General features: G+C 42.8%; 1 protein-coding gene across 1 annotated transcript; it reads right to left on the bottom strand.

The window, feature by feature from the left end:
- Positions 1 to 6,000: 6,000 nt before the first annotated feature.
- Positions 6,001 to 24,027, bottom strand: F2R (coagulation factor II (thrombin) receptor; the record flags this gene model as incomplete). The annotated part of the gene is made up of 2 exons (XM_011996946.1): positions 6,001 to 8,435; positions 24,012 to 24,027. Coding segments are annotated over 2 exons (1,206 nt in total), but the record flags the coding sequence as incomplete, so codon positions are not given.

Here is a 24,027-nt window from a genome sequence, read left to right on the forward strand (position 1 = left end):
TTGGGATTACATGAGCATGCTGCCATGCCTGGCTAATTTTTGTATTTTTAGGAGTGTTGGGGTTTCACCACGTTGACCAGGCTGGTCTCAAACTCCTGACCTCAAGTGATCCTCCTGCCTTGGCCTCCCAAAGTGTTGGGATGACAGGCACGAGCTGCCACACCACCAGGAACAAAATGACTTTAAATAATTGCCCACAGGCATGGGGGGTGGTGGGTGGGGGAAGGGTATGTGACTGAAGTCCCTTACTCCCGTCTCTCTGGGCCTGATAATTTTGCACACCTCATGTAGCTCAGACTGCTGAGGGATTTTTTTTTTCTTTTTTTTTTTTTTTTTTTTTTTTGAGACGGAGTCTCGCTCTGTCACCCAGGCTGGAGTGCAGTGGCCGGATCTCAGCTCACTGCAAGCTCCGCCTCCCGGGTTTACGCCATTCTCCTGCCTCAGCCTCCCCACTAGCTGGGACTACAGGCGCCCGCCACCTCGCCCGGCTAGTTTTTTGTATTTTTTAGTAGAGACGGGGTTTAACTGTGTTAGCCAGGATGGTCTCGATCTCCTGACCTCGTGATCCGCCCGTCTCGGCCTCCCAAAGTGCTGGGATTACAGGCTTGAGCCACCGCGCCCGGCTCGATTTTTTTTCTTTTCTTAGTATCAACCCTGGTTTACACATTAGAATCTTCTGAGGAGCTTGAAAACAGTATCAATGTCCAGGCCCCGCCCCTAGAGATTGGCACTGGAATTGTTTAGAAGCTCTCCAGTGATTCTATGTGCAGCCAGAGTTGAGAACTGATTTAGTTTCTTTTCTTTCCTTTCTTTTTTTTTTTTTTCTGAGACAGTCTCGTTCTGTCTCAGCTCACTGCAGCGTCCGCCTCCCAGGTTCCAGCGATCCTCTTGCGTCAACCACCCGGGTAGCTGGGATTACAGGCACGTGCCACCATGTCCAACTGTTTGTATTTTTAGTAGAGACAGGGTTTCACCATGTTGGCCAGGCTGGTTTCGAACTGCTGACTTCGGGTGATCCGCCCACCTCGGCCTCCCAAAGAGCTAAGATTACAGATGTGAGCCACTGCGCCTGGCCAACTGATTTAGTTTCTGAAACTTGTTATAAGGCAGAGCTGATAAAATTCTACATCTGAGGTCTTCAGATTTTATGCTTCCTAACTAAACATTAAGTATTAGGATTAAATCCAAAAGCCAGTTCGCTCCTGGAGGATGGGAATATATTATTTGTCTTTTTTTTTTTTTTTTTAATATTGTGTCAGTCAGTTTCAAGAGCAACTAGATATCTCAGGATTGGAAACAAAACAACAAAAATAGATATCAAATGATTATGGTTTTGCTCACGAATGCATCTCAGTATTGGAAAGCCCACCCTTCGTGGTGTTTTCACTTTCCTGGATGGGTCACACAGCAGCACACCAAAATGATCTGATGATATAGTCATTAAGATAGGCAAAACAGCCAGACTGGCCCTGCCACCATGCAAGCTACTATAGATGCAGATTTCTTTCTTTTCTTTCTTTCTTTTTTTGAGATGGAGTTTTGCTCTTGTCATCCAGGCTGGAGTACAATGGCACAATCTCGGCTCACTGCAACCTCTGCCTCCTGGGTTCAAGCAATTATCCTGCCTCAGCATCCCAAGTAGCTGGGATTACAGGCGTGTGTCACCACGCCTGGCTAATTTTTGTATTTTTAGTAGAGACAGGGTTTCACCATGTTGGCCAGGCTGGTCTCAAACTCCCGACCTCAGGTGATCCACCCGCCTCGGCCTCCTAAAGCGCTGGGATTACAGGGGTGAGCCACCGTGCCCCGGCCAGATGCAGCTTTCAAAGCTCATCTCCTTACTGCTTATGAGTCATTTCCTGAAGTGATAAACACATAGCCTGCTGGGTTGAAACCATACATGCTGTGTTATCTGAATTCTGAGATGCTACTGAATTTGACCTCTGGTCTTCCGTGTGTTTCCGTAAGACTAGCATGCAATCAACAGTCCCCATGACAACAAACTTGGAGCTTGAGTTTCACTTTACAGGAATGCCACCGTGGGTAGAATCTGCTGCTGTTTTGAATTGTCTCTTGGTCTTCTGGTCTGAAACTTTGCTCAGCAAGCACCTCTCTCCTTTACGCAGCAGCTGGCTGATATTCAGACCTCACACAGAGCTTCCTGATCTGTGGACCACACCACACCCGATGACTTGAATCAGTATCTTTTCTTTTCTTTTCTTTTTGAGACAGGTTCTCACTGTCACCCAGGCTGAAGTGTGTAGTGGCGCCATCTTGGCTCACTGCAACCTCTGCCTCCCAGGCTGAAGCCTGCCTCCCAGGCTGAAGCCATCCTCCCACCTCAGCCTCCCAAGTAGTTGGAACTACAGGTATGAGCCATCACGCCCGGCTAATTTTTGGTTTTTTTTGTAGAGACGGGATTTTGCCATGTTACCTAGGCTGGTCTTGAACTCTTGGGCTCAAGCCATTCGTCTGCCTTAGCCTCCCAAAGTGCCAGGATAATAGGTGTGAGCCACTGAGCCCGGCCATTGAATCAGTTTCTAGCTTCAAGACTTGGAACCCCTCAGCTCTGAAACAGCCAGAAACCCCGAGTGGTACCTGCAGCTGTAAGCCAACTCTACCCATTTGCTTTTATGCTTTTATAATCATTACCAGTTTCTCTGTTTTCTTCAAGTCAATAAAGTTGGGAAATCTTGGATAAACTTCTTTTCAAACTTCTTTTGCTCAGAACACCTTAATATACTTAAAATTATTGAGGACCAGCAAAGAGCCTTTGTTTATGTCAGTTGCATCCATCGGTGTGCTGGAGTCAACTTGTACCTGCTCATAAGAATTCAATATTCAGGAAATTTGTCAAGCCAACTGTTAAACTGTTGGGAGCTTGAAACTGGAAAAGAAGGGAGTATTCACACCATGAAAATTGGCAAATGCTAGTTTGCCAGATCAGGCTTTATTTTCTTTTTGTTTGATCCTGTTTAGCAGCACATCACTGATTTTTTTCTCTTTTTCTGAGACAGAGTCTTGCTCTGCTCTGTCATCCAGGCTGGAGTGCAGTGATGCGATCTTGACTCACTGTAACCCCTGCCTCCCAGGCTCAAGTGATTCTAGTGCCTCAGCCTCCAGAGTAGCTGGGATTACAGATGTGCACCACCACACCCGGCTAATTTTTTTATTCTTAGTAGAGATGGGGTTTACCCTTGTGGCCCAGGCTGGTCTCGAACTCCTGGCCTTGTTATCCGCCTGGCTTGGCCTCCCAAAGTGTTGGTATTACAGTGTGAGCTACTGCATCCTGCTGCCAATGATTTTATCTACTGATATTTTCCATATTAGACACTAAAATGGAGAACTTTTGAAAACATCTATTTCAGCTAAAAATGACAATAAACCCATTACATGTTAAAATAAACACTATTTTTTCATAATTTTTTTCCAAAACAATAATTTAAGGAGGAGAGTTGCATTGTTTTACATTTTTGCAATCTCTTTAATGACTGGTGTAATAGGAGACAGATTTTCATCTCTGCTTCTGCATTCAATCTGTTGCATTTTCACATGTTGTGTAGCTTCTGGAAAACTCATCTGTCCACTTGTGACAGCATCAGACCAAAAAAGGCAAATAATATCTTGGTATTTTAAGAGAGTTTTGACCTTGCAGATCTCCTGAAAGAGTCTCAGGAACTCTGAGAATAATTGCATTAGAGAATTTCTCCTCTCTTCTCACATTGCAGCTCACTTAACAAAACACAAATTAGGTTTATCCTGTGGTCAATTACTCTTCACACACATTTGGTCTAGTAATTTTGAAAGGCATAGCCACATAACATGTTAATTATGCCAGGAAATTACCATTGGTGACCTGTTTTTCCCCTTAATTTTCACGACAGCACCTGGCTGAAGATAAGCTACTAGAGGATGGTCCAGGGCCAGAAACTTAAATAGCTTGGTCATCAATGCTGCTTAACCTTTTCCACTTGCTTCCATAGCTCAACTTCCTCAAAGACATGCCAACAGCAAACAGTTTTTTAAATTTCTTAAATTCAGAAGTATAACCTAAAATTTTCCAAGTGTATATTCAATAGCCAAACATTCCATTTCCCTAAAAATGCTATTTTTGGCTTGTTGGAAAAAACGTATTTTTTTTTTTTTTTTTTGAAGCATGATCTCACTCTGTTGCCCAGGCTGGACTGCAGTGGATGGCTCACTGCAGCCTCAACCTCTTGGGCTCACATGATCCTCCCACCTCAGCCTCCTGAGTAGCTGGGACCACAGGCATGCCATCGTGCCAGGTTAATTATTTATTTATTTTTAAATTGAGATGGGGTCTCACTATGTTGCTCAGGCTGGTCTCAACCTCCTGGTCTGAAATGATCCTCCGGCCTCAGTCTCCCAAAGTGTTGGCATTATAGGCGTGAGCCAACATGCCTGGACAAAAAAACATTGTTGTGTTAGCAAAATTTAAGGTTTTTTGAACTCAATCTGTTCCTTGAAATACATGTGAAGAGTTCAGGCCTTAGAAACTTAAAAAGCTTATGTGTTAACTCATAAAAATTCTGTATGTTAACAAAATCCTTGTTTAGTTGAAATAATTTTTTCATTGACTATACTCTAGAAATAATTTATCAAAAATTGTTTGGTTTTCAACCCTGAGAAGTACTAGTCATTTTGCTTTCAATTTCCCCTCCTCCGTTCTGCTTGAGGGAGTGCTAGATGGCAAAGGACTGTCATTCAGCCAGAGAAGACAGCACAGCCCTTTTATGGATTTCTTTTCTGCTCTGACATTTAATTTCTCTCTCACTAGGGAAGAACTGCAGACACTACCCAGGATGTTTATAACTCAGAAATTTGAATATATTCCCAATAAACTTAAATTTTCCTAAGAAGGGATTAAGAGAGAGAGCGCTAATCACTCAATGTCTTTGGCAGAAATGGTGCTATTTGTTTTCTTTTTCCCTGCATTTGTTCTTCCAGATCCATTCTCCATGGCTAAGGAAGCTGATCTTTATGGACTACTTCACTTCTGGGTATTGGGTTAAGATTAGGATCAAGGGGAGGCCTCGCAAGAGATCAGAGGGTGAGGGAGAGGCCTCAGTGTGTTCCCTCCTCTACCTGGGCCTTGGAGGCAGTAACAGCTTCCCCTGATTGCTAGTCTATGGGGGTGCTTCACCACTCCCTGTTGGTTCCCTTAACCCTGTCCACACCTTTGCAAATCACCTCTTCATTAAATGCTCTTCAGTTAAGCCCTTAAAGTGTGCCAGGACGACAAAGATACAATACTAATTTGTTCCAAAGAGATACCAAGCAGATGTTCACATTTATTAATATAGGTTAGTTTTTTAAGAGTGAACATAAAAACAGTGACATACTATTTTGTAAGTACAGTAATGATAGCATATTTTAATATATACAGACTAATAAACAATGACAGTAAATCTCCACTGATTTAGATAAAATGAATATAGACACTAAATTAATAAAACCAGTGCTAGCTTCTACTTACAATACAGTTATATTACTTTTATGTAAGTTATTCTATGGTATTTGGAAATAGTTTGCTCTTTTAAATAGATAAACATTTGCCTTGCAACTATTTTGTTTAAAATGCTACCATTTTTTCATAAGAAAAAAGAGATATGTTTCAGCCTAATTTCCAAGTTACTTTGTAAATTCCATGAAGATTTTCTATACTTGATACTTAGGAGGTTAAAAAATGCTTTTAAAATCTCATTAAGTCTTAAGTAAATGGAAATTATAGAATAATTTTCCTAGATTTCAATGTCAATTCTATTTTCTTCTGTTATTTCTAAGTAGACTGACATGATTGATTCTTAAAAGAAAACCTGATTTGAGCACTCTATTAAGCAAACATTTGTAAATAGTGCCCAATTGAATCAGACTTATTTTAAAAAATATATGTCCTGTACTGCATTATGTTTTCACCTTAAGTTATAACCACAAGAACTATTAACCCAAATGTTCAAAGTTCTTTAGCTGATAGCATCGTTTGTGTGAAACATATTTATTACGCATATGTCACACCCTATGCGTCATCTACTTTGCTCTTGAGGGCAGGTCTCGGTCCTATTCCACTCGGTGTGCCCAGCACCTATTGGAGTGCCCACAGTGCATAATGGGTGCTTCCAAATCCGAACTAACCTTTCAGAACAACTACTGGATGTGTTTACACCCAGCAGATGGGCATCCAGAAGTCCATGCCTTCTTTCGTTGTTTTTAAGATGGGTAGAGAAGTCTTTCATGGTCATTACCTCCTAGGATATCACATTCTGCTTTGCCAGTTTCTCATAAACATGATCAGTTCGCAGCCAATCCTAGGAGGATGGAGCAAATGCGGTGGCCCCAGTCTCATTGCTTTCTGTGAGGTTCAGCAGGAAGGTCTCTGGCCAATCTGTGTCTAACATGGCCTTGGCATGTGTCTGCTGCTTGGAGTCCTCCATCAGGGGCGGACGCATGCAGCTCTCAGGAATAGGCTACTCTGAAAGCCAGCCTACATTCACTAGAGGACTTATGCTCAGTTTTGGCTTCTGTATACAGTGTGTAAAATGTAAAAAATACTACCCATATCAAAATAGGGGCTTTTCATCTGTTTCCATAATTTTAGGAATTCAAACTTGGATATGTTTAAAACTGAAAACACTAGAACTTCTACACACAGATAGTAGTAAGTCTTATCCCTTAATAACTTAAACCTTGCTGTCAAACAACTTCAAAATACACTTATTTGCAAAAGTGGTACAAGCCCAAACTATGGAGTCTCTCACTGTTGATGAACACCATCAAATGTTCAGGGTTAAACTCTACCAACCTAGACTTTGCATATTAAATCAGGGAATCAGAGATTATTTCCATAATTGCTGGAGTCGGGGGGAAAAGAGTGTTTTAAAGTGCCTATTCTATGCTGCACTGCAAATAATATACGTGTGTGCATACATCTACATATACACACATATAAATATGCATATGTCACCTAGCTATATCCAAAAGTGACATTCAGTTATTACTGTAGCATTGGCAATATTCCCTTGGAATAACACAGTCATCTCGTCCTGTTATCTTTCTGGTAACTGACAAAAATACATGCATGATGGCTCCCATAAAAAGCAGGCATGCAAGTTGTACATCTGTTGTTTTAGGAGGTGAAGTCAATACAGTTTGGGTGGGGACTAATAGAATCCTCAAGTTATTCACTTTCATAAACTTTTCTTTTTAACCTCCCAGCAGTCCCTTTTCCTAAGTTAACAGCTTTTTGTATATGCTGTTATTCAGGTTACTAGAGCAGGTATCCATTTTACTTGCCATCAACTGCCCACTGCTGTTATAACTGCTGGGATCAGAACTTTCTTTGCAGCATAAGATACTGTAGACGTACCTCTGGCACTCAGAGGAAGCATAATAGTAAATGAGGGGGTCGATGCAGCAGCTTATGCTGCTGACACAGACACAGAGGAGGTAGGCAAAGTAGGCAGCCTCTGTGGTGGAAGTGTGAGAAAGGAATGAGTAATGCGCAATCAGGAGGATGTTTGTGGGTCCGAAGCAAATGATGAAGATGCAGAAAACAGCAGCTGACAGGAACAAAGCCCGGGACTTCTTGCTGCGGTTGGCAACGGTGGAAGAGCTAAGACATCGAATGATAGACACATAACAGACCGTGGAAATGATCAGCGGCACAAAAAAGAAGACAGCAGAGAAGGCTGAGAAGTAGTAGGCATAGTAGCCTTCGAGCAAGGTTTCATTGAGCACATCATGACAGGTGGTGATGTTGAGCCCGGGCACCTGGATGGTTTGCTCCTTGAGGAGCAGCGGCACTACCCCTGCAATGGCCAAAGCCCAAATGGCCAGACAAGTGAAGGAAGCCCTTCCCAGAGTACGCCAGGAGAGGGACTGCATGGGATACACCACAGCCAGAAACCGGTCAATGCTTATGACTGTCATGAGCAAGATAGAGGCGTACATGTTACAGTAAAATGCTGCAGTGACAAAGCGACACAATTCAGACCCAAACTGCCAATCACTGCCGGATAAGTAATAGCTAATCTTAAAGGGGAGCACAGACACAAAGAGCACATCTGCCGTGGCCAGGTGCAGCATGTACACCACCGCCGGCTTCTTGACCTTCATTTTCAGGATGAACACAACGATGGCCATGATGTTTAGCGGGAGGCTGACTACAAACACCCCGGTGTACACAGATGGGACAAAGAGTGTCAGCCAGGAGCTGGTCAGATATCCGGAGGCATCTTCTGAGATGAACGCAGGAAGTGGTTTTTGAAGAGGACTGCTTTTATTGATGGAGACTAATCTGTATTCAGTTAACCCACTTTCATTTTTCTCCTCATCCTCCCAAAATGGTTCATATTTATCACTGGGATTCCTGAGAAGAAATGACCGGGGATCTAACGTGGCATTTGTTGCTTTTGACGCTGAAAAATAAAATTAAAAAAATTTTAAATGTAAAAAATGAATGCATCAACAAGGCAAAAGCGACAAGCAGAGAGCATATTTTACTTTTGTTTATGTTTTCTTACTAGGAGAATGGGCGGTAAAGAGCAGATAATGCACAAATAGACTTTATTACAGAATAAGCCAACTCAAAATACTGTGCAACATTTGTCTTGATATGAGCAATACTTACTGAACTCTGTCCCTCAAAGGGACAAAGGTGAATGATAAGTTTTCAGAGATCTACCCTGAAGACATCAGGAAAGGCTGAGTACTTGACATGAAGGGATCAATCAGTGATTTCCACACTAGCCACTGTCTATATAAACAAGTCACTCCCAGCTTCTATGACTTCTCTTTCCTCCGCATACCTTCATGTGCACATTTTCTCCATTTAGTCTGCAGCCATCCCATGAAACCTGTCCCTTTTCAATGGAAAAATCCACGTAGAAAGTTGAGGGGATTTAGGCTGGGCACAGTGGCTCACGTCTGTAATCCCAGCACTTTGGGAGGCCGAGGTGGGTGGATCACGAGGTCAGGAGTTCAAGACTAGCCTGACCAAGATGGTGAAACCCCGTCTCTACTAAAAATACAAAAATTAGCCGGGCACGGTGGCATGCATCTGTAATCCCAGCTACTTGGGAGGGTGAGGCAGAAGAATCGCTTGAACCTGGGCAGCAGAGGTTGCAGTGAGCCGAGATTGTAACACTGCACTCTAGCCTGGGCGACAGAGCGAGGCTCTGTCTCAAAAAATAAAAATAAATAAAAATAAAAAAAAAAGAAAGCTGAGGGGATTTCTTTTTCTTTTTTTTTTCCTGAGACACAGTCTCGCTCTGTTGCCCAGGCTGGAGTGCAGTGACGCGATCTCAGCTCACTGCAACCTCCGCCTCACGGGTTCAAGGAATTCTCCTGCCTCAGCCTCCTGAGTAGCTGGGATTATAGGCACGTGCCACCAGAGGGGATTTCTTAAAGGTTTTGGCATTAGAGGCAAATTAATAATGGGACTCAGGACTCCCAATTCTATGGCCATTGTCCATGACAGTAGTTTTCCTCTACAGTCTTTAGTTTGCTTACACAGGAGAACGTAGAAATCTCTCACTATATCTGGGTCCAAACCACAATCCCTGGGGTTATCTCCTAACATAGTCACAAGGTACCCATCATGTCAGTCATTCTTCCACTTCTTTCCTCAGCAGGTCAGCAGAGCAGCAGATGTTCTTGGCCACTCATGCCAGGCCAACCAAGGTTTTTGGAGTATCAACCAAAAATAGGTGAACACATGGAGGTTCCTGGAAGGTGGTGCCCAAGAGAGGGCATGGAAGCTCTGTACTCCTTCCCACAATTCCTGCCCTATGCATCTCCACCATGTGGCTGTTCATCTGTATCCTCTGTAATTTTCTTTATAATGAATGGATAAAGGTAAGTAAAGTGGTTCCCTACGTTCTATGAATCATGCTAGCAAATTAATCAAATCTGAGCAGGGGGCCTTAGGAACTCCCAATGTATAGTGTAGTCAGAAGTCTGGAGGCCCACACTTATGACTGCCATCTGAAGTGGAAGGCAGCCTTGTGAAACTGAGCCCTTAATCTGTGGAATCTGACTCTATCTCCACATAGATAGATAGTGTCAGAATTGAGTTATATTAAGAGGCAGATAGCGTCAGAATTGAGTTATATTCAAGGATACCCAGCTGGAGTCCAGTGGAGAATCTGCAGGAGAATTGGTTGCTTGGTATGTGGAGAAACAAGCTCCAGACATATGGTGTCACAAGGATTGAGTGAAGTGCTGGGTAAGAGAAAACAGTTTGGGGAAAATAGTTTGCTTTTTCCTATATAACAGCAGTGCCTACGTAACATAAAAGGTGACTAAAACCCAGATAGAAAATCCATATCTTTTTGGCCTACAGAACCAGAGGACAGAGTTCAGGGCAAACACAGTCACTGGAAAGTTAGGAGAGAATCCTGGAAAGGAAAAAGTCAGGGAGCAGGGGGTCCTAAATTTCAGTATAAATTCTGTCCTAGGGTTTGGCTGACCCTTGAACTATGCATGTGTAGGAAAGATGAGAAGCACCTCTGCTAAAGATAAAAGAACTGAAGTGATATTTAAGCTTCTGCTCAAGAGAGAAAGAGTCTGCTGTTTGAGTAAAACCAAACTAATTGGCTGCTAAAGCAAAAACACCAACACTCTTTGAAGGAATATAACAAAATCCAGAGTCTTTTTTCCTGTAATTTATACAGGAAAATGGTTTACTGGACTTACAATTCCACATGGCTGGGAAGGCCTCATAATCATAGCAGAAGGTAAGGAGGAGCAAGTCACATCTTACTTGGATGGCAGTGGGCAAAGAGAGAGCTTGTGCAGGGAAACTCCCATTATTAAAACCATCTGATCTTGAGAGACCCATTTACTATCATGAGAACAACATACGAAAGACCCGTCCCCATGATTCAATCATTTCCTACTGTGTCCCTCCTATAACATATGGGAATTATGAGAGCTACAAGATGAGATTTGGGTGGGGACACACAGTCAAATCGTATCACCAGATCCAACCACCCTACACACAAAAGTGATAAACTCTGGACCTCTTGTCCCCCTTCTCTCACACTATATACAACAACCAATGTAAATGGATTAATGGCTTACACATAAGACCTGAAACTGTAAAACAACTAGAAGAAAACATAGAGGAAAAGCTTCTTGATATAGTTTTGGGCAATAATTTTTTGTAATGAGCATAAAAGCACAGGCAATAAAAGGAGGAGTAGACAACTGGGACTGTATCAAACTAAAAAACTTCTGCACAGCAAAAGAAACAATCAACAGTGAAGAGAAAATGTATGAAATGAAAGAAAATATTTGCAAACCATATGTCTGATAAAGGGTCAATAGCCAAAATACATAAGGAACTCCTATAACTCAACAGCAAGATAATGAATCACCTGATTTAAAAATAGGCAAAGGACCTAAATAGACATTTTTCAAAAGAAGACATACAAAGGGCCAGCAAGTATATGAAAAATGCTCAACATCACTAATCAGGGAAATGAACATTAAAACCAGAATGAGTTATCACTTCATACCTGTTAGAATGGCTATTATCAAAAAGATGACAGATAACAAATGTTGGTGAGGATATGGGGAAAGGGAACCCTTGTATATTGATGGTGGGAATTTAAATTGGCATAGCCATTATGAAAAACAGTATGAAGGTTCCTCTAAAACTAAAAATAGAACTACTGTATGATACAGTAATTCCACTACTGGGCATACATCCAAAGGAAATAAAATCAGGATGTTGGCCGGGCACAGTGGCTCATGCCTGTAATCCCAGCACTTTGGGAGGCCGAGGTGGGTGGATCACCTGAGGTCAGGAGTTTGAGACCAGCCTGGCCAACATGGTGAAACCCGTCTCTACTAAAAATACAAAAATTAGCCAGGCGTGGTGGTGCATGCCAGTAATCCCAGCTCCTCAGGAGGCTGAGGCAGGAGAATTGCTTGAATCCAGGAGGTGAAGGTTGCAGTAAGCTGAGATTGCGCCACTGTACTCCAGCCTGGCTGACAGAGCAAGACCCCATCTCAAAAAAAAAAAAAAAAAAAAAAAGACCAGGATGTCAAAGAGTTAGCTGCAATCTCATGTTCATTGCAGAATTATTTACAATAGCCCAGTTACGGAATCAAACTAGGTATCCACTGATAAATGAATGAATGAATGAAAAAAATGGTGTATATACACAGTGGAATACTATTCAGCCTTAAAAAAGAGGAAATTCTGTCATTTGCAACAACATGGATGAGCTGAGAGGGCGTTATGTTAAGTGAAATAAGCCAGGCACAGAAAGACAAATATAGCATGATCTCACTTATATGTGGAATCGAAAACAGTTGAACTCGTAGAAGCAGAGAAGAGAATGGTGGTTACTAGAGGCTGGGGTTGGATGCGTGGGTAGGGTATACTGGGAAGACATTGGTCAAAGGGTACAAAATTTCTGTTAAAAGGAGTAAGTTAAAAAAAATCTCTTGTATAATATGGTGACTATAGTTAATAACAATGTGTTGTATACTTGACAATTGCTAAGAGAGTGGACTTTAAGTGGTCTCTCCACAAAAAAATGGTAAGTATTTGAGGTAATACGTGTTATAAGTTTGATTTAGCCATTCCACAAGTTATGCATATTGCAAAACATGTTATACACTATATATAACTTTTTGTCAAATAAAAGAAAAAGAGGGCTGCCAGGCGTGGTGGCTCACACCTGTAATCTCAGCACTTTGGGAAGCCCAGGTGGGAGGACAGGTTGAGCCTGGGAGATCGAGGCTACAGTGAGCTATCATCACACCACTGTACTCCAGCCTGGGCAACAGAGCGAGACTCTGTCTCCAAAAAAAAAAAAAGTGACCCAGTCTTAAGTAAAAAGACAGTGAGCGCAAACCAACCTCAAGTTGACCCAGATGTTGGAATTAGCAGATAAGGATTTTGAAGAATGTATTACAACCATGTGTAAGAAAAAAAGAAAAGTATTTCATTGAAATGAACTGAAAATAGGAAATATCAGCAAAGAACTACCAAGTGGAAATTCTAGAAATAGAAAGTAAAACACAATACATTGGCATCTGTTTCCAAAATGAAGAGCAAAGCTAGAGTAGTACCAGCTCAGAGATAGCAGAGCACAGCCTGGCAGTGTAGGGTTGAGGTCAAGCTCCCTAAGCAAATTTGGGAGAGGGTCTCCAGACAATGAAGGGGTGGCCTGGCAGGATATCTGTCACAGGGAAGGAATGAATGTCTCCAGTGATGAATGTGAATACACACTTATGTCTAGATTGATCCTTAAGGGTAAGAACTGTTCCTGTTAATCTCTGAACCTCCAGTACCCTGTGCCCTGCATGTGGTAGGCACATATTTGTATTCTAATATTGACTTTGTTCAGGGATCACTTAACTTCTCTGAATTAAGCTCAGAATCATTAAAATGGGATTCTAATGCCTGTCTGGCCTACAAATCTGGCAACTGGAGCATCCCATGTGAAACAGGACACACATTCACTTTGGAAACTATAACAATTAAGCAGTTTAAGAAATTACTATTATCCTTCCTCTCCCACTTCCACGTAGTGTGCTTTTATATCCAACTGTTTGCTCACTTAATTAAGTTAAAAGGAAATCTAGGTTCATCTTCCCTCCTACTTAGCAATGTTTATAGTTTTTTAGTACAATGAGGGAATGAACAAGTTGTAAATTATATAGCTCTAGGGTTCAGAACTATGAATCAAATTTCGAATTCACAATCTTTTATGGAAGTATCACTCTCTTACCTTCGCAATGCATGTAACTTCCTCTGTGTTCACCTTGCCCCAGTCACACAGAAGCCTGACCTTGGTCCCAACAGCCCCTGTGGACGTGAAGCTATTCTCAAGATCACAATGAGTGTGTGGGAGCTGAAAGAAAAGAATGAATGGCTTCTGGCGCTTAAAAAAAATCTTTTATTTTTTATTTTTCTTGTTTGTGGTTCTGGCACTTTAATATCACAAAAACATGCATGTGCAAAAATGCTGGCCTAGAGGAACCTTTTATTTATTTATTTTTGAGATGGAGTCTTGCTGTCACCCAAGCTGGAGAGCAGTGATGCGATTTTGGCTCACTGCAACCTCTGCCTCCCGGGTTCAAGCGATCCTCCTGCCTCAGCCTCCCAAGTAGCTGGGATTACAAGCATGCACCGCCATGCCCAGCTGATTTTTGTATTTTTAGTAGAGATGGGGTTTCACCATGCTGGCCAGGTTGGTCTCAAACTCCTCGCCTCAAGTGATGCACCCACCTCGGCCTCCCAAAGTGCTGGGATTATAGGCCTAAGCCACTGCACCTGGCCAAGGAACCTTAAAACAATGCAATTCTCCTCTGCAGTTTTGGAAGCCTGGCCAGATTATGGGCTTCTGTGAGGCACAGAGGGGAAAAAGTGGACATGAACATGCATACTTACATGCATGAATCAAGATGACACCTGAGAGTGATACAATGGGAAAACTAATACATACAACTAAGCTCTTCATATACTATCACTTAGTCTGAAAATCAAACTGTCACTAGACTTTACTCTGTATTTACTACTTAGGCAATAAGTACTTGTTTTAAAAAACATCTTCTTTGGGTAGGCCTCAGGCAGTACAGTACTTCCGACAGAAACATTATACTTGTGGAAACATGAAATTTTTATAGGCTAGAGCTCAGGAAGAATGTATAATCCCTTGGTTAAATATCACTGCCTAAGGTGTTACCTTTTCTTGATACTATAGGTTTGATATTCTGGTTTTTGTGAAATTAAAGAATGTCAGAAAAAAAAAAAAAGAAAGAAAAGGAAAAAAATGTAGTATATACCAGCATCAAACAAAGGACAAAACCAATGCAAGGTGACTAGATAATTCCAACTAGTTCAAGACCCTTAAGCTGAAATTTGAGTTTAAGTATCTCGCTTTTCCTCCAGTCCTAGCACAACTCAGGTCAAGGAGAAAGTGCTTGTCAGGGTGCCCAAATCTCTTCTCATTCATCTCTGTTTTGTTGTTGTTGTTGTTAAGCTGTGGTTTCACAAAAAAGGCAGCAGAAGTCCTGAATTCAGTTTTCATGCTATCTGCTAAGTTTCATTTAATGTAGGCTTCTCTGAATTGCTCTAGAGTAGTTTTGTTATCAAATACAGCAAATTATTAAATAGTTCAAATACGGACTCTTTAACTCTGGAGATTGTTTTAAAAGTAGTGAGTGAGGCAACACGTTTTCTGACTGTGATGAGATCTGTCCTGGAAGTGGAGGGGTGACTAGAGGATCTCTGAATGTCGCATTTGATCCTGGGATTTATACCACACCAGCATTTCATGACACACCAAGTCTTGGTTTTGACTCACAGTTCTGCCCTGGGGGCTCACGCCTTTTGAGAGTTAACAAAGCAGAAGTCCCAGGACTTTGCTCACATTCCCACGCAGAGCACAGCAGTTGAAACAACACTACAGGCTAAAAAGAAATGAAGAGGAGGACAGCAAAATAACAGAAACACACTAACTCTGTCAAGTGGAAAACAGCAGCATTACTGGAATGTTTTACTCCCTCAGATTCAAACAAACACCATTTTCCAATGAAAAGAACTGGGGCTCCTTAAAGAAATGGCTAGTTCCAGATCTGGGGTAGGAAATACACAAGATGAACACTGAACATCTTCAAATAATATCAGGGTTAGGTCAAAAAGACTCTGGAGTCAATCTGAAAGGGCTCCCATGGACCAAAGATGTGACATTTTGATCATCAATTTGACCAACAAAACAATAATGATGGAAATGAACTGAAACATTTCATACATGTTAGATCCACAAGTTGAAGACGCAGTTAGCCAGATCCAGTATGTAGGAAAGTAAGACAGATGGCTTAGTTTCTTTGACAAATAAATAGCAATAAAAAAAGGGATGGGGTGGGCAGTTACAGATTAAAATGTAATGGTGGACCTTGTTTGAACCTGATTCAAACAAACCAACTGTTAAAAGGTATTTATGAGACAGTAAGGAAAATATGAACACTGACTGACTATCAGATGATATGAAGGAATTGTTAGGCTGCGCACGGTGGCTCACGCCTGTAATGCCAGCACTTTGGGAAGCCGAGGCAGGAGGACTGATTGAGCCCAGGAGTTCCAGACCAGCCTGGGCAACACAGCAAAACCCTATCTCTACTAAAATAAATACAAAAATTAGCTGGTTGTGGTGGTGTGGGCCTGTAGTCCCAGCTACTTTGGAGGCTGAGGCGGGAGGATTGCTTGAGCCCAGGAGGTTGAGGCTGTGGGTGAGCCATGATTGTGCCATTGGTCTCCAGCCTTAGCAACAGAGTAAGAATGTGTCTCGAAGCAAACAAACAAAAAACAAAAGGAATTGTTCATTTTTTAGGTATCATAATTGTATTGTGGTTATGTGAAAAAAAGAATTCTAACCTCTAAGGATGTTTACTGATGTATTTATGAATGACATAATATGATACCTGGGATTTGCTTTAAAATTATATAGTTGGGGGAGGAGGACAGTTGAGGGTTTAGATAGAACAAGATTGGTCATATATAAATAATACTGAAGTTGGATGATGGGTAGAGGGAGTAACTATACTGTTCATTTTGGGGTATGTATAAAAACTCCCATAATAAAAGTTAAAAAAACAAACAAATACTTTATGCATGTTTATTTGCCACTAGAAGTTAAGGGCAAGGGTTTTTGCTTTTTTCTTTTGTCCTAGTTCTGAAGGGAAAAATGTTCTTGCATGTTTGTGTGAAGATTGTCTTATATTTACATAATTTATTTGGTATCGATTCTTCAAAAGCTTTTCTGGAATATGGAAGGATTGGTGTATGAAAAAACCTTACCATTTTTTTGAGCACCTACTATGTGCCTGATACTTCACTTGCCTTAGGTCCTGTAACTCTAACATTTCTATGAGATGAGCATTATGACTACCATTTTATAGATGATAACATGGAGGCACAGAGAGGCTAAGTAACTAATCCAAAGTCACACAGCTATGAAGTAGAGGAGCCAAGATTTGAATCTAGATCTGCCCAGCTCCAAAGGTCATAACTTTTGACCCCACCACACTATTCTCTCTTTAAAAACTGTGATTCCTGACCTACTCCTAAAAGAGGAACATCTTTTTCTCTTAGCATTTCACCAAACAAATAAATCTGCCTATCCTTTTAGCTACAGTAGGCGGTATGTGGACATGTGAATGACTAGCTTAACGTGATGATGCCAAAAGCTGTTGCTTGGGAATTCTGGGGTCCTACTGACTTTGGCTGCACACCAACCACACACGCCAACAACTCAGCCCTTACACACAGGAGAGAGATAGCAGGGAGACATTTAAGGACAAAACAGAAAGATACATCTTTAAAACACCGTTCTAGATGGAGAAGATGCAACAGCAGTAAGTGAACAAAAATCTCTGCTACAGAAAAAGCAGAATTAAAGATAAAATTCCCCTCCCCCGACCCTTTTTTTTTTTAATACAGAGTCTCACTCTGTCTCCTAGGCTGGAGTGCAGTGGCACGATCTTGGCTTGCTGCAACCTCTGCCTCGTGGGTTCAAGAGATTCTCCTGCCTCAGCCTCCCGAGTAGCTGGAATGACAGTTGTGCACCACCACGCTCGGCTGATTTTTGTATTTTTAGTAGAGACGGGGTTTCGCCATGTTGGTCAAGCTGGTCTCCAACTCTTGACCTCAAGTGATCTGCGCCTCGGCCTCCTAAAGTGCTAGGATTACAGGTGTGAGCCACCGTGCCCAGCCTAAAGGGAGAATTCTTGACTGACTGGGGGTCACAAGAAGCTGCCAATATCAGAGGCCTCCTCTCCTCCCATTCCATGTCCTGGAGCAGGTACTCCTCTGGAAGTATAGGAAAGCAAGCCTAAGAGGAAGCTGGGAGAAGGGAAGTTGCAGGGAAGTAAACGCAGGTGGACCTAATGCCACAGCAGGCATGAAGACTACATAAGCAAAGTGTGTGGGCTCTTGCCGGGAGCAGCCTGGAGGCCAGAGCCTGACATGGGGTGAGGATGCCAGTAGGCCTTGCCTGGGAACTACTCTGACTCCCCGACGTTTCCTGTTCCTCCAGGTCTGTTCTCCACTAAGTTACAGGTCCTGAGCTCTCCGTCTTGGAAATGCGGCTCTCTACTCTCCAACAAGACATCTAGCTAAAATGAAAACTAATTCACAGTCAAGAATATTAATGATCACCAATTCCTCCCCAGGGTTGGGGATGGCGACAGCTTTGTACTGTACAAAGTACTGTGCATTGTACTACAAAAACTGTCCCCATGCCCACCCCTGCCCAAGTCCTTCTGCAGTTTGTATATCGGAACTCAAATAAATTAGGTTCTAGACATGATAAGAACAATAATAAGCAACAGTTCCAGGAAAACAGAACTCTTCCTGAAAAGCTAATAAGGCCTTTGATTTGGCTACCATAGGAATATTCACTGCAGCTGCTGCGTTGGGTTTTAAATTATGGCATAGATTTAGCAATGATTATGAAATCAATTCACACCATTGCAATAAGCATTAAAAATAGACTATAGGGTAGAAAATATCAAAATGCATACAGTGCAGTAAAGGTGGGCACTGTTTGGTACAACTTTTGTTTCATGTTTACATATACACTATGATTGTCCACACATATTTATTGAAGACACATACCCCTAACCATATCACAATGTAAAGTGTTATTTCCACAGTTCTTACTGTAGGTTACCAAACAGGAAAACACTGTACTGGTAAACGTTATTCTACAATACTATAATACCTGATTTTTAATTCATCATAGACTTGAAATATAAATAGATTACATAATGTCTTTTCCTAAAGTTATATAAATTTGTTTTCAAGGGCAAATTACAGATTATTCCTGTTGTGTCAAAAGGCCACTTACTTTTGAAAGCAAATAATGTATATAGGACTGTCAGAGCCCTTTAAGTGGCTTCCTCCAAGTACCATGACCAGGTCAGTGTGGGAGAGGGTATTTGGGGAAGTGAAAGCTCATACCCAGAAAAAAAAAATCTCAGTATATATGGAGAGTTATTTATGATGACAGTTTTAGGCACAAGCAAGAGAAAGAAAAAGGCAGAATGAAAGAAATCACAAAAAAGGAAACCAACAGAAAATTATGAAGGGTAAAACTATGGAGTCCTCTACACTGGCATCATAGTCAAAAATAAACCACGGCCCTGGGTCCTAATAACTCTTCTAACAAGGGTGTTTTTGTGAGTATCTGCAACAGAAGGGGAGCCTGGGTATTCATGAAGACTAGTTAAAGACTGGGCATGGTGGCTCACGCCTGTACTTCTAGCACTTTGGGAGGCCAAGGTAGGTGGATCACTTGATCCCAGGAGATGGAGATCAGCCTGGGCAATGTGATAAAACCTCATCTCTACCAAAAATACAAAAATTAGCCAGGCCTGGTGGCGGGTGCCTGTGGCCCAGCTACTCTGGAGGCTGAGTTAGGAGGATAGTTTGAGCCTGGGAGACAAGAGGTTGCAGCGAGTCAAGTTTGCGGCACTGCACTCCAGCCCGAGTAAGAGAGCTAGACCCTGTCTCAAAAAACAGCAACAGCAACTTTCACCCATGTAAAGTTAAGTTCCCCAGACACTAAGACCACATATTATATGATTCTACTGATGTGAAATATCAAAAATAGGTAAATCCATAGAGACAAAAGGCAAACTGGTGGTTCCTGGAGGTAGGGGGAAGGGAGAATGGGATCTGACTGCTTACTGGTTTCCTTTCGGGGAGATGACAGTGTTTTAGAAGTAGGTAGGGGTTTATAGTGTACATTGGACACTGTAAATATAGTAAATACCCACTGAATTGTACACTTTTGGTTAGCTTTATGTTATGTGAATTTTATCTCAATTTTATTATTTTTATTTTTTAAAATGTAAATGATTAATTAAAATGTAAAATTTTTATGTATTAAATATTTGGAAGACAGCGTCTCTCCCGCTCTGTTGCCCAGGCTAGAGTGTAGTCACGTGACCATGGCTCCCTGCCCCCTTGAACTCCTGGGCTCAGGCCATCCTCCCAGTCTCCCAGGTGCTGGGACTACAGGTGCACACCACTGTGCTTGGCTAATTTTTAATTATTTTTTTGATAGAGATGGGGTCTTGCTATTTTGCCTAGGCTGGTCTCAAGTGATCATCTGGCCTAGGGTTCCCAAAGTGCTGGGATTACAGGTGTGAGCCACTGCACCCAGACCCTGAAAACCTGCTATGCTAATATGTTCTATAAAAATAAAGGCAAAGCCACTAAAAAATATTAGAGAGAGATCGGGGAGGGGGGGGAGAGAGACAGATAGTAGGGTAGAAAATTACTTGCTGGCTCATAAGAAATCTGACTTTCAGGCTTTATAGAGCTTTCTGGTCTGCTTAGGGTAGAACCACTGCTCAGTTTTGTGTCTTTCTGTTTAGGTTTACTAGCGATTATCTCTTGTAACATCTGATTAATTAGCGTATCCATGATCAGGGATCTTTTCAGAGCTTGCCTTATCATCCATTAGCAAAGTAAATGAGAGAATACCACAGTCCATGCATAAATGCTTATGAAATACCTCCCTGTGCTGGGCCTGGGTTACCAAGGCAATAGGGCACAGACTTTGCCTCTAGGGGTACTAGGGAACACAGTGGGGTTACTTCTCTACTGTAAGAAGGGCTGGGAGTCTAGATGGCTTCCTTCCTATGGGAGGTGTTAGAGAAAGCCCGCACTCCGGAGAGACAGGCCTGTGGTCAACTCCCAATTCCATCTCTTTTTTTTTTTTTTTTTGAGAGACAGTCTCACTCTGTTGCTCAGACTGGAGTGCAGGGGCACGATCTCGGCTCCCTGCAACCTCTGCCTTCTGGGTTCAGGCAAGTCTGGTGCCTCAGCCTCCCGAGTAGCTGGGACTACAGGTGTGCACCACCACACCCAGCTAATTTTTTATTTTTAGTAGAGACAGGGTTTCACCATGTTGGTCAGGCTGGTCTCAAACTCCTGGCCTCAAATGATCCACTCGCCTTGGCCTCCCAAAGTGCTGGGATTACGGGTGTGAGCCACTGCACCCAGTCCCAATACCACCTCTTTCTCAACTTGGGACTCAACCATTCTGGGTCTCTGTTTTATAACCAGTAAAATGAGGATGACATCTGCTCAAAGGGCTGTTGTGAGAAATAAATAAGATAGTATGCATAACGTCCCTAAGCAGGGTGTTAGCTGCATTCAGTGCTCCATAGATGGTGGCTGTTTTTAATTAAACATGAACGTGGCAGGTATGGGATATGGGGAGGGCATTCTGGCCAGAGGGAATGGCATGGGGACAGAAGCCAGAGAAAGTAGAGCTCCTTGAAGGGAAGATCTAGAGGATGGGGCTGGATGAACTGGAGGGTGAGTAACAGGAGATGGCTGGAGAGGGGCTGGGGACCCTCTTGCAAGGGGAGGAGCACTTCATTCCATGCCACAGAATTGGGCTTGACTCTGTGGGTAGGAGGGTAGCAAGTGGAATTGCCCACCGAGTTCTCTCTGTCATAGCCACCACCAGCTATTCTTGAAACCTTTAACCCTCTAAGAGCCTCATAAAATTCATAAAAATCACCTTTTACTTTTGCATGTTGGCCCTTTTAATGATTACATGTCACCTCACTTAAATTGTCTAGACAAAGGAATGTAAACTTGTTGATGAATTTACACATTTCTCAACAACTATCTGCTGAGTGAACATTTGTTTTAGTCACCATGGGGATAAATAAAACTTTATAATCTTAGCTGGGAAAATGAGACACACACACAAAGTGACAAGGCAGGAAATGCCAAAATGAGTGGGAACAAAAAGTCGGAAAGTGCTGCAGGAAGGCTCAGCTTGGTGGTCAGGGCCAGCCCTGGGAGGGCTCCACAGCCCCTCTTAGCACACAGAGCTGGTAATCCTGGGCAATAAACTCTATCAGAGCAGTGGCGGCTCAAGGATGGGAGGCACCGCTGGATGCTTTGGAGTCCCAGCACCACCACCTTATGACAGACAATGTTTAGAATTGCCAATGCATGGTGGTAATAAAAAGTAAACCTATCTTAGGTTGATTTTATTGGTGATTTTAAATTTTCTAAAGACAAAGCCCCACTTATTCCTAATTGCTTACACCCAGGGTGGGTGGACTGCCCACACCCCACGCCCCCTCCTCACCACCCCACGCCCCTTCCCCCACCCCCCTCCATTTGCTTTGCCACTGTTTCTGGGTCTTAGTTTCAGAATCAGCAAAAGGGGATAAACACCCACCTTAACAAGGTGTTCTGACAAGGTGAAATGAGACAATCCAAGTGAAAATTCCTTCTGGCCCAGGGCTTGACATGGAATACTGCACTTAGCAAGCGCTCCTTTTCCTCTATCATACTCCTTTCGTCTTTCCCTCCCGAAGTGGTTCCAGAATCCAGTGTTGATAAACTAGCCAAGGTGGTCCACTTGCCTTTCTGTCTACACCAGCACTGTCCATATTAACATGCACCACTCCTCCCATGAGGATGTAAGACGCTTGGCGCAAACCAGCACCCTTTAACTTCACTCTTTAATGAGGATACACACCTTGCTGGGAGGCTACTGTGAGAAAGGGTGGCTACAATGGATGCAGCATTTCTATAAGCCCTGTTTTCCACCCCATGATCCAAATCTCAAACAAAACACTGGATTCTCAAGAGCTTGTCTCCAACTAAATTGAGCAAATTACATAATGTTATGTGAAATTATATCTCATCGCAAACAACTTTTCAGGAGTTCTCGGCGTTCTCTCAAACACTCTCAACAACAATGCTCACTTATCTGCAGGCAGGCTAGTTACTGCTAAACACTGGGCCCCTGTCTAGAGCTCTTAGTTTTCCCAAAAGCATCTCAAAACTCACCGTGAACAAAGACAGAGAGGGAAGAACATGCTATGTCTTTGTCACCTCTTAATCTTGATGTGTCTACACTTTTTTTTTGAGTGTGGGAGCAATAGAGAGTGCACATTCTTTTAGCGATAACAAGAAAACCCGCTAGAACTTATTTCAGCGTAAAAAAAATGGCTCAAAGCTTATAAAATACTATTGTTATTAGGAAATTCAAAAACACTTTTCTCACTTTCTAATTAGTGCCTTTACAGACTAAAAACAACTCATCTGTCCTGCTTTTGGGGAGAGGAATATAGAAAATATTTGACCACATAAATTAATGAAATTTATTTATTTGGTCAAGTAGGCAGATACTTAAAAATAGACTACCAGTGGGGAAAATATTCTAGGGGAGCAACCTTCTTGCAGCGGATCAGAAATACTTGGATCCCACAGTGTTCGAGGGAGCTTGGTCCTGGGGAGGGATCTCTCTCTTCAACTCACTTAGAAGGAATGGGTTCTAGGTAACAATAAAATCCTCCTCCTGCCCCCTCCCCTCCCCCACCTCCCCACCACGCGGAGCCTCTGCTATTGTCACCATACATCTCGCACCGAGCACCTCCTGGACACAAGACGGGGGCTGCTGGTACTGATTCTCTGCTAAACATGCCAAGGGACTGCCAGGGCTTTTCTCTACACCACTTTTCTCGCCTGTAAAATGTGCAAGAAAAAAAACTTCCAACAAAGCAAAACTTCAGCGGCAGCGGTTCGCCAATTTATGTTGAAAAGATCGGAACGTTTATTGGTGGGGTAACGTGAGACCTTTTCTTTTTGGGGGTGGTCCTGGGAGAAACAGGCTACACAATGACAAGTGCAACGCAGGACCGCAGGCTCCCCCAGGGGCTTCCGCCCCAACCTCCTCCGTATCCAACATCCCGTGGCAGGCGGGCTGCACCCTCCAAGATCGAGTCCAAAGGGGCATCGGCTGGGCCCGCGAAGGGGGTGGCACGCCCCACCTAAACGTGACTGGGAAAAACTCTAGATCTCAGCCCAAATGCCAGTTTGGCTTTCGGAGGAAACTGAGGCAGGGGTGAGGAGAAGACGCAACCGGGACCCCCGCAGTCTCCCCTCAGCGTCCCTCCGCCCGCGCGCCCCATTCCCGTGCGGCTCTCACCTGGCCTGCGGGCCCG

Source organism: Mandrillus leucophaeus, unplaced genomic scaffold (assembly GCF_000951045.1).
Source record: "Mandrillus leucophaeus isolate KB7577 unplaced genomic scaffold, Mleu.le_1.0 Scaffold114, whole genome shotgun sequence".
Lineage (NCBI taxonomy): Eukaryota > Metazoa > Chordata > Mammalia > Primates > Cercopithecidae > Mandrillus > Mandrillus leucophaeus.